Source organism: Chlamydotis macqueenii, chromosome 26, assembly GCF_036417535.1.
Source record: "Chlamydotis macqueenii isolate bChlMac1 chromosome 26, bChlMac1.mat, whole genome shotgun sequence".
Lineage (NCBI taxonomy): Eukaryota > Metazoa > Chordata > Aves > Otidiformes > Otididae > Chlamydotis > Chlamydotis macqueenii.
Window position 1 is genome coordinate 5,081,619 of NC_141581.1, and position 11,233 is coordinate 5,092,851.

The 11,233-nt window shown below is 50.0% G+C and overlaps 1 protein-coding gene across 2 annotated transcripts; it reads right to left on the reverse strand.

Annotated features, from left to right (window-relative positions):
• Window positions 1–302: 302 nt before the first annotated feature.
• Window positions 303–10,869, reverse strand: TINCR (TINCR ubiquitin domain containing). Of its 2 annotated transcripts, XM_086767048.1 has the most exons (4): window positions 10,417–10,869; window positions 4,039–4,153; window positions 1,761–1,888; window positions 303–810 (listed from the first exon to the last, which is right to left on the reverse strand). In XM_086767048.1, the coding sequence occupies exons 1-2, from the start codon at window positions 10,674–10,676 to the stop codon at window positions 4,150–4,152; spliced, it is 264 nt and encodes an 87-aa protein (XP_086623174.1). In that variant the 5' UTR covers window positions 10,677–10,869; the 3' UTR covers window positions 303–810; window positions 1,761–1,888; window positions 4,039–4,149. The 2 variants fall into 2 exon arrangements, with proteins under 2 accessions (XP_086623174.1, XP_086623175.1); XM_086767049.1 differs by lacking the exons at window positions 303–810; window positions 1,761–1,888 and adding an exon at window positions 3,722–3,920.
• Between the last annotated feature and the right edge of the window lie 364 nt (window positions 10,870–11,233).

Consider the following 11,233-nt stretch of genomic DNA (forward strand, 5'->3'; position numbering starts at 1 on the left):
GAATGCTACACAGCCATCCTCACTAGGAGAGGCTAACGTGGCACAGGTGCCCCGTGCCAACCGGCCTCTGCAAGGAAATGGGGTGCAGCTGCCATGGAGGAGGGCAATCCCTAACGAAGCAGCCTCCAAAGAGACGTGGCACAGCCTGCTCGGGACCCTGAGAGCTCAGCCAGCACAGCCGCTGCGCTGAATTCTCCTGGACAGGAAAAATCCTCTGCATTCCCAGGGCCGCTAGTGCAGACTCATTCATTAGAAGGCAGGGCAGGAAATTAAATGAGGCAGGTGAATTAAAGCCAGATTTCACAGGCTGCATCTGTTCCCCCATTCCCTCTGGGTACGACACTGATGTAACTTTAAAAAGTAAATTTAGTGCTGAGGAAAGCTGCCAGGCTGATGGGCCTGTCAACTGAAGCACCTGATGCCTCCACGGCTCGGGTAGGGGAGAAGCACAGAAGAGCCCCTGGAACGTGCCTCAGCCTGAGCTGCCTTGCTGAAGAGCCGCTGGGGAGATGGCCTGCCTGGGCTTGTCTTCTGCTCGTGAAGCTCAGGAGAAGGAGCTGGCTGGGAAGGCCTGGCTGCAGCTCCAAGGTGGAGGTGAATGTGGCGGTGAACAGCAGTGCTTTTGGTAGTTCTGTTTGCGATGCCCCGTCAAGAGCAGGATCCCAAAGAGAAACACTCCTGAGGAGAAGAAATCCCACCCACGGTGCAGCATGTGAAGTTGCAAACATCTCCATCTTGCAATACGCCCAGGCTGGCACGGAGACGGGAGCTTGCACACCTTTCAGCTTTGGTCCTTGGTCTTGTCCGCACCTGAGTGCACAGAGAACAAGGGAAGCATCCATTTCAGAGCAGTTCCTACTGTCGACATCTTCCCTGGTACCTGAACAGACAACAGCAGCCCTGTGTTCTGCAGTCTAAACAGCCTGGCTGGTTTTTGGTGGACTCAGATGAGCAAGGAGAGAGGGACATCTCAAACAAAAGTCCTACTTTGCCATCGAAGTCTGTGTCCAGAAGAGCATTTAAAGCATGCCTCTGCCCATTTGGAGACCTGACCACCTTCTTGGCCAGACTCAGGTAAACCCCAAATATCTAAATTACATCGTCAAAAGTGGCTGTCACCTCTTCGGAGAGCAGCTGAATGGTGTGGTCCCAGCACTTAGCAAGCAGGGCCTGCTGTGCTAGGACGAGGGGTAATGGTTTTAAAACAGAGGGAAGTAGATTCAGATCAGACATTAGGAAAAAGTTTTTTACACTGAGGGCGATGGCACACTGGGCCAGGTTGCCCAGAGAGGCGGTGGATGCCCCATCCCTGGAAACGTTCCAGGCCAGGTTGGCCGGGGCTCTGAGCAACCTGATCTGGTTGGAGATGTCCCTGCTCCTGGCAGGGGGCTTGGGCTGGGTGGGCTTTAACGGTCCCTTCCCACCCAAACCATTCTGTCATTCTATGCCTGAAACGAAGGAGTAAAAGGCAGGGTGAGGAGGACAGGCAGTAGAAGAGGCAGCGTAGAATGAGTGAGTAAAAGAGAAATTGTCCCACTGACTTCTCAGTCATCTCATCACTGGAAGGTTGCACGGTCCTCTCTGCAAAGCATTCAAAATCTTTTGAAGGAAAACAACAACTTAATGAACAGTCAAAGAAAGAAAGAAAACAGTCAGCTCTTGTTCCTCAGAGCACAGCCTCTGTTCTCGTACGTCTTGCATTGGATTGTGGCATAGAGGGGAAAACCAGAAATATCTCAAATAAATCCAGTTAGTTTTACCTTTCTGTGCTGTGGCTGTTTCCAGGTGGTTTGCCTTTTTTTACCTCTTCATTTTTCCCTGTGATAAGATCCATCGTTTGAAGGACAGCAACCAAACCAGCTCTTCCTGCTCTGAAGAAAGGCAGCGACTGCACTTAGAATAAAAGATTGTCAGGTAGATTTGAAGTGTCAATCAAAGCCTATCTCTGAAAAAAAAACATTCATCCAGGCAGCTCCCCACACCTCCACCGTTAATTTTCTCTTTCCAGATATCCTCCTGAGCTGCAAAAAGCCTGCCAGAGCCGGCCAGAGCTGCCAGCTACAGGCAGGAGGTGTTGGAGTAGATACTGGACCTAATTCAGCTCGGGTCAGTTTGCCTTTTGCAGAGCAAGAGGCTGTGATTATCAGGTCCAGAGAAGGAAATGCTGGTCTCTCAGGCTTTGTGAGGCAAACTGCACCTTTTGCTAGAAGAGGGACATAGATTTAGGACTCTTGCTGACTGTCTCTCATCCTCAGTGGCACGCCTCTACTTTAATATTATTATTATCATTTAAATTATTATTTACGACTGCACCTAGGGCTGTGCGAGGCACTTTCCAAGCACTCCGGAAGGTACTGGCTCTGCTCCAAGGAACTCATTATTTCAGGACAGACTGACGCGCGGAGGCGCCGCGTGGTCAAGTGGCAGAAACGCTGACCCACCAGCACCAGCGCCCTCTTCGCTGTGCGCCCAGCTTGTTGGTTGACCTTGGGAAAGTCACATTCCTTCTTCCCATGCTTAGTCCCGTCCCACCCTTTGTCCATCTCAGCTGCTTGGACTGGAAGAGCTTCAGCTGCGACTGTGGTCACATCTTTGTCTGTCTTAGAATCTCTTTCTGTGCAAAGTCCAAGGAAGTACTTGGGGAAATATTTTTGTTTTTAGGAAGGAAAAAAAAGGAACTGGAAAATGATAAACTCCTTTTCCCATGGTACTTCTTCAAATGCTTTTATTGGAAAAAAAGAATCAAATGTTTTCTTATTGCCAAAAAAAAAAGTCCAGAAAGACAAGTTTTTCAGTTGAAAAACAGAAACTGCAGGTTTGGGGGGTTTGGTAAGACAGTTGGCAGTCATTGATGTTTTCTGGGGAAAATTCTATAGCGGTTAGAGAAATATCCATCTGGTCCTGAAAATAAGTCTGAACCTAAAAATCAAGTTGTTCCATGAGCAGGGGAACTGGTGAAACCTGTTCTCCTTCTGATTTGTGTATTACAGCTGCTTTTTATTTCTCCCTTTCTTGGTGCTCCCAGCTAACTCCAATATCCCCAGTGCATCCTTATCCCCCCCAGACCTCCCCAGCAGAGTCCTCAGCTCTTCCAAAGGTTCTTGCTTTGCAGGTACTGCTTGACCAGACAGTATCTAAACACCAGCTGGTCACCTGGCTGCTGCATCTCAAAACAGATAAGGAGCAGGAGGTGTAATTACCTTTCCTTTGGTAGGATATTAACTTAAATGTCTCTCTTCTATCTAGCTGCTGGGTTTTTTTTCATGAAAATTGCAGAAATCTTGGGTCTGTGAGACCTCTCTCTCTCCATCAAACTGGGCTGAATCAGGTCAGCTGGCTCAGAAGTTATTAGAGCAGGGGGGCTGGCACGCAGATGGAAGAACAACACAAGGATGCTCATTGCCTTATAAACCCTGTCACAAAAACAAGGCAGCTTTGGTGTAACAACGGGTCCCTAACGTCAGGTGAGGCAGTGCCGTAACAGTGACCAACTGGTCTCTGTCCTTTGGATGTCTCTAGTGTGGTTACTGCTTATGGGCTGTTCAGAGCCTTCAACCTTGAAATCAGGGTCTGGCTGTACAGGAACTGCTCGGCAGCCCAGACAGTCCCTAACCTGACTCCCATACAGCTGGATGGACCAAGAGTGGGAGAAAGGGAAGAATAAATTATGTCAGACTCACATGCAGGGAAACAAAGGCCAAGTCAGTAACTTACTGAGGAATCCTGTGAGAGAGTCAGAAGGCGTCTCAGATATCCGGTGTCCCTAAGGTGGGGGGCTAAGCAGGGTCCACCTCAGCTCCTTCTCGCCTCATCGCCCAGGCAGAAGCCACTCATGGGCATTTCACTCTGATTCACTGCCCTCAGAAGCTGAGTCAGTCTTACCCATGCTTCTCGTTTGGCAGCCAAGGTGACATGGCGTGCTGATGAGGAAACGTTATTTGTTGGTTTTGTTTGGGTTAATTATTCATGGGCAGTGCTGGAAACACTCAGAGCTGCTTTCTAAACAGTCCTAGAGCTGGCGTGCAGGAAAGGACTTACCAAACGTGGGTAGCCAGGCTGCCTTTCCGTGGCCAAGCTCTCTTCCATCTGCTTCCCTTCAGCCCTCGTCGCGCTCCCCGTCTCTCATGGCTTTGGCTGCGCTCTTTGGCATTATCTGAATAAGAAAGAGGCAGATACTTGGAGCACCATAGACATGCAGTCAAAAATGGCATTTGACCTAGGGGACACTGACCCTGGCACGGGGAGAATATAAACCTGATCCTCTGACTGATTTGTTTTTTCAGTCACGCTGCGTAGCTGAGGATAAGCCATTTGCTGGGTTTCAGACCTGTTTATCCTTCCTCAAAAGATGTCTTCACCCTCCTTCAGATAATCTGCAACTGTCTGGAAGCCCTTTCCCCATAAGCAAGGTTCTCCCTCTTCTGTGCATGCTCCTAGAAATCCATTTTTCAAGGCAGCCTGTAGCTTTAGGAGCACTTGGAGGACGTTTACAGGAAGACACAGCTTGAATTGCTCTAGACATGCTCACCCCCCATGCAGTAGCACTAAACGGTGATCTTCTGGGGTTACACTTTCTAACAGGGGTACAGACCCTGCACAGAAGACTTAAGCTTAGCAAAAGTAGGATCACTTTCTCAGTTACTCTTCTGAAGACCCTTAGAAATCATCTAGGGCTACCCGCTGGGGTCTCCAGAGCAGCGGCTGAAGCTCTTCCAAGGTCCCGGGGGTACCTCTCCAGGGCTAGCATTTGCTTAGAGAGCTCATTGTCGTGCCTTGAACTGCGATCAAGATGCTCATGGCCCGCAGGCTGCAGCTCTGCCGCGTGGCCACCCCACCCAGCTGAGCCAGTAAGTGCGGGGCCGGGTCTTTTGACTCCTGTGAATTGCTCTTTGCAATTATGCAGACGAGAAACTGAACCTGTGCTGCAAACATTCCATAAGGACTTAGAGAAGTTGAGGGTTTATGGGGTGGGGTTTTTCGTTGGGTCCTAGCAAAGGACACTACAAGTCTGCTTAGGCTGATATTGATCAGTGGTTGGGTTTTCCGCAAAACCCAGAGCAGAATTTGGATTCCAGCACTTGCTTCCTCACTTGAAATTTCGGGGCCAAGGATTTGCTGAGAGCCCACCCGCAAAACCCCAGAAGACAGGAGAGGGCATTTACCTCAACTGGGCAAAATCCACAGCTAGTGTGTGTCAGCACAGCTACAGAGAAGTCCAGGAAGCTGTGCCATATCACACCAGAAGAAACCCTGGTTTAGAATGTGCTTTCCACTCATTAATTCCTTAGAGCCAAGACAGATTCCCCCATGGGACGCATGAGCTCAGGTTCATCTACGGCAATCCCGTGCAACTGCACGGGGAACGAATGTAGATCCCAGGGACCATGTTCTCCGCTGATGGAACCCTCTGCTTTTGTTAAATGAGCTTCTTGGGCTGTGCAGTAAGTAACTGAGCTAAATGCAGGTGTAATTTCCTGGCCTGTACGCTGCAGGGGGTCAGCAGAGGTAACTGCACCGGTGCTTTCAGAACTTAAAAATCATTTAACTCATTTCGAGGAGTTTACACCAGCAGAGAGCTTGGCCCGTGAGTAGTGCACAGAAATACCACCTTCAGCCACAGAGATGGAGAAGCCAGTCCCCCACCTGGCTGTTGCCTAAGAAACGCATCTCCAGGAGGATATTTTTTAAGCCAGTGTTATTTATCCACTAGATGGAAGCAGGCCTGTTCAGGCCATACCAGGTCAACATATGTCTAGGCATGTGCTGAAGGTCTTAATTAGTTCTCCCTGAGAAGAGAGACTCCCAGTGCTATTTAAAGGATCGTTATCCTACTGTGAGATGCCTTGGAGCCTGCTGCGAGGCCTAAGCTTAACAGGGCGAGTCTGCCGTAGATGGATGGGAGCGAAAAGATCTCCCTCCATGCTGAGGAGTAACTGCTGAGCGAGCCTGAGAGCTGGAAGGTCAGGCATCACAAAATCACGCTGAAATCCAGTGTGAGGGACTTAATTCATGTCTAGACTGTAATGTTGGCTTTCCATGCAGGGTCAAACTGTGTAGATCTCATTATTTTTCTGGTTTCTCTTTCTAGAGATCCAACATCATCTGCTGTGCATGGTGATTGCTTCAGGGGCAACTCCGGTGAGAGTGAGAAGGGGTAGTGGAGCAATACGAGCCTGAAGTGAGCTGCTGCGGGGTCTCTATGTCAGACATCGGTCCTTATCGCATCATGGGAGTCAAATGTAGGCAGTGGTTTCTTAGCATCAGCCAGACTGGACCGTGTGCAAGTGGTTCAGTCATCGTTTTCATTTGTGAGGCCAAAAATCAGAGGCTGTAAACTGAATGCCAATAAGGGAATGAGCTGGGTTCCCCAAAGATGGATGGTTTTGTTGTTCTGCCAGGAGGCAGCTCCTCGAGTGGATGGACCTTTGGAAAATTAGGCTGAACAGCCTCTGAATGACAAAGCAGGATCCTAAGCGTATTAAAGCTTGTATGAGCACTGGCACTCCGCAGAGACGCTGGGGCTGAATTGCAGAAGAGGGAGAATCCTGGACACGCTTCTCGTGACCTAAGAGCAGCTTGTACATCACACGGGACCTTGGTCTGCTCTTGGAGCTGTTGGGAGTTGTTCCTAGATGAGTTGTTATGGTAACTGAGCTAATGCCCTGAGACAGATGTTTTCAGGTGGCTCCTGGCCAGAAAATCAACACCAAGAGATTCCAGATAATAGACTTCTGCTGAACTCGGTGCCGGCATCTACTTTATTTAACCTGTTCACCAGTGACTTACTGAACTCCGTTCTCCGGGCAATGACGACAATAGCTGCTTGGCCTCAGTGAACCTCAGCTTCTAAAAGACTGAGAGGACCCCAGGTGCCGTGGCTGAGTCTGTGCCAGTAAATTAAATGTGCCTGGGACTTTCTTCTGCATTGAGAGGACAGCCGGCACGGAGTAGCCAATGTTTTCAGATTAAATCTTACCCTCCAAACCTGCATGGTCACACCCTGACAGCCCATAAGAAACAGTCCCTGGCCCATGCTAGCTCCTGAAATGCACTCGGACCCAGCACTGCTGCTGACTACGCCACGGGAGGCCTCTTTCGTTGGTGCTCTACAGCATGCAGCCAGCAAAGAACATCCGGGTGGCTCACTGCACCGGAGAAAATTTGAGAAGAGTCGTGCTGGTTTCAGGAACTCCCACATCACCACCAGACCAGCAGAGCAGCTGCCTGGCTCTGGGGCCCTGCTCCGCCTCCAGAGCGAGCCAAACTGGTTCTGCCGTGGTGTGGTCCACAGTGCCGGGACTGATCACGCCCCGGGCATTCGGGGCAGCCTGCTGCGTGCCCGTGTGGATGCTGCTGCGTTGGTGCTGCATGGCTGCTCTGTTCCTGTCGAGACGCGCTGGTGGTCTCCTTGCTTTGGGCACCGATGGCTTGAACACCACAGGCTGGCCCGAGGCCACCAAGCTGGGGGGGCTTCTCTCTGTTTGTTCATTCACGTTTCAACTCTTGGTTTGCTTGTGTTACCCACTTGCAAACCATGTTACTGTAATATGTCCCTCTCTAGAGCAGAAACTGTTTTTCAGCATGTTCTTTGCTGAGCTTCTGCTGCAACAGGATTGCCATCTCAATCAGCGCGGCAGTAATGTGATTAACAAGCTCTGCACAAGGGGGAATTGCATCCTCGGTGGATGTGATATTCCCAGTTCTGGCCTGCCCGTATGTTTTCCCAGGGTGAGAGGTCGTGCTGACTGAACTCCAAAATGGCTTGCTTGAACTTTTGAACACTGAGGTCCAAATAAATTTTCAGCATTAGCTGGTATGCTGATCCCTTTCCTGCCAAGCTGCAGCCTTAAGTGAATTTTTATGACTAAGTTATAAACCCCAGAAAACACGAGCAAGAAGTGGAAATGCTGACTTGGCCTTTGCTAAATGCCAATTATCTACAAAGGCATTAAGGGGTGTGGGGATGAAAAATAGGGTCATTTTCATGTTTTCTCTGGTTCAGAGTAAACTGTCCCGCGAGCCCCTTGTAGGAAAACACAGCATGCAGAGTGACCATTAATATTTATAGGCACGACACTGAGCGCAGACCTTGGCAATCAGAGCAGCTCCACTTTTAGAATTAATATAGCTCTGCTTGGCTGGCATCTCAGCACAAAAGAGTAAGTAGGAGACACCAAAGAGTGTCAGGGACAACTTCAGCAGCAGGTGCTGACCTTTGGCGGAGAGGGTCCATACTTCACTGGGTCGGTGAAGTACTAAAACCAGCTCTTAAATCCTCAGGGCTGCTGGCCAAACCCAGCCCCGTATTCTCTATTCCTCTCTACTCCCAACACTGCGTAGGCTTCTCTCACGTTCCTCAAGGTTGCAAGCTGTTACCCAGCTGATAGAGACCAATGTATCTCCACGGACACTGTTGGAGCAACATGGATTTGTAACACCTGAAGATCTGGCCAAATAATCTTAAGGCTCAAAATGGTGCGGCAAACTCAATTGCAGTGCAGCACCTGCCTTCTCTCACTCTGTATTTCCTAACTCCCAGTTTAAGGGATAGAGTGAGCCCTCTAAAAACAGCCCTCTGCACGGCGAGGAGCTGGGAAGGTGCTGAGTCACAGCGGCTGCACTCAGCGCAGGACTGTACCGGGCAGGGCGGTGAGTGCTGAGCCATAAGCGTGTCTGAGAAATATCGAGGGGACCGTGCTACAACGGCAGCTCGGTCACCCCCGCAAGCCGGTAGGGAAATGCCTCCTCAGTACCTGTGCATTTATCGCTCCTACCACACAAAATACTTTGGAGGTGGCTGAGGTTGTCACAACCCAACAATCCTTCATGTCCAAGAACTGAAGGAGAGACGTGACTTGAGGGAGAGGCTGTCCACCCCTGACAACACACCCAGCCCTGGGAAAAGGAAGAAGATTGAACAAAGGTGCTTGTTTAGGAGCCAGGAAGGTTTTTGTGAAATACAAGGAGGAAAATATTAGAAATGCCATTCCCTTTTTCATGTACTCAGAAAAATTGAACTGGGACTTCGAGCAACAGGGTCTAAATTTCCGAAAACGGCTAGTGAGTTCAGGTGGGCACCCTGAACTCAGCACACCGGGGACGGGAGCTCCTGGGGATGTTTGAACTGGTGCAGTTACGCCCTGCTTTCGCAGGGTGTGGGAAGATGCCCAGAGTGTTATGGAAATCAGGCATCTGTCAAAAGAGCGTTCGTACCTGCACTCCATCAACTGAGTCCCTCCAACTCCTTTTTTACTCTTGAAAATACAGGCTGTACGATTTAGGAAAATAAACACTGGAAACAACAACAACAACTGGAAATGCTCCTGCCATTAAAAACAAGGTGAAAAGGAGGAGCTGAGCCAAGTTAATCAGAGAGCTGAAATGAGATGGTGGAGAAAGGGGCCATGGGTGACTTGGGGTTTGCAGTTAGCTGAGCGGTGTGAAATCTCTTGTGTCTGGCTGAGCTCTGAAAGGAAATGCTTTATTAAATCTTCTTTGTGTGAGATTTCAAGCTGCCTCTGAACTGGAAAATAGGACCATTCCAGTATGTGGCATATAATCAGGAGCTGAAGCCTTTATTGCAGAGTTTTCTGCAGAGGAAACTCTGATCAGCATAGACACATAACTCAGAGAGCTCGGGGTTTAGAGAGCTGAATGAGACACAAAACGCTCTGCTGTGCACCTCTACTTCCCTGTACCCCCAAAATGCCTCACAGAATTCATCAGGCTGGCAGCAACGGCCAGACATAAGGAAAGAGAGGTGGGCATAAATTCACCCCACTGAATCTAAACTCTCCTGAGGGCCACTGGGTCTCAGGTCCATCATCTTGCCTTTCATTCCCATTGGAACATAACAGCTGCCGTGACGGATCTCCTTTGCACTGGCTGTTCTGGAAATCTGTCTCACTGTCCTTTCTGCTGCGATTCGGCCACATTTTGGGAAGCTGCAGCCTCTTGCCATCTCTGTCCAGCTTTTCCTGTGCTTTGCTGTAAGCTGGCGGCTCACAGCTCTTCCCTGTCAAACCAGGACCATGCCACCCCCAAAGACCTGCTGAAAGTATCTGCTAAAAAGAGATGGAGAGAGCCAGGCACAAGAAGAAAGAACAAGGACAAGCGAGAGGCTCCCAGAGCACTCCCTTGCCCTCTGTGCTTGGCTACACAGTCAGGAAAGCGAGACCTCATCAGAGACAGGACAGGCAGCATCAACCAGATTTCCTCCTCCTCTTACCCCCTTACTTCACACCACAGCACGTGTGGAGCTGCAGAGCCTTGAATCTCAATCCGCCTGCTGGAAGTTGCAGGGTTTGAGATCTGCTCGCTGCAAACCCCAACAGGAAAGCGTCCCAAAGGGCTGAGATACGCAGAGCATTCCCCTTCCTCTGCACTGCCCCCGCCGCACACTAGCTTCCTCCCTACCTTTTATTGCTGACGAGAAGCAGGACAGAGCCATTCTGGATGTTGGCTTCTTTGAGAGTCTCGTGCTCCTCGAGCTGCCTGGAGTTGTAATAAAATGTCTTCTTCCAGGAAGTGACGCCCTCCCGTACTAAGTGAGCCCGTAGGTCCATCACCGTGTCTCTGGGCTTGACTGTCAGCGGCATCATCAGGTCCTCGTCAGCCAGGTGCACCTTAATGTGGTACCTCTTCCAGCGAGAAAGGCTCCTTCGCAGCGTGTCCATCCTTTCCAGCTCAGCGGGGCCGGTGTGGCAGAGAGGAACATCCAGCTGCGAGGTCGGTAAAGGAGGGATGTGGCTCTGAAGAGGCTGTCTGCCGTGAAGAACTTAAAATGTCCTGCCAAACCTGTTCCTCCCAGTTGCTGCGCAGCATGCTTCACATTCCAGGGAAGAGCTCACCTGGCTCCAAGAGCTTGCTGGCTGGGAAACATCTCCGTGAGTAATTTCCACACACCCCTAAATCCCATAATAATTACAACATCTTCACAAAGTGCTCGTCATTCCAGTGGCTCTCAGAGGACTTTAAAGCTGGATCTCCATAGCCATTAGAAACGTGGGTGCATGGGAGAAATGAATGGTTTTGGGAATGTCATGTCTTCTGCTCTAAAAAGCTGTCAGCTGTGGGGTAGATCAGTTCAAAGCAGGCGTTGAGGAACCTCACAGCTATTTAACATGGCCATTTGAATGAAGAAGAGTACTCTGCGTAGTGAAAAATTCCTCATGGGGGAGAGGCAGAGCACCCTGAAGGAGACATAGAGCTGGTGGGAACACCCCTCATTAGT

Coding starts and splice junctions, on each gene's coding strand:
- TINCR (XM_086767048.1), bottom strand. CDS start 10,676: ATGGACACGCTGCGAAGGAGCCTTTCTCGCTGGAAGAGGTACCACATT.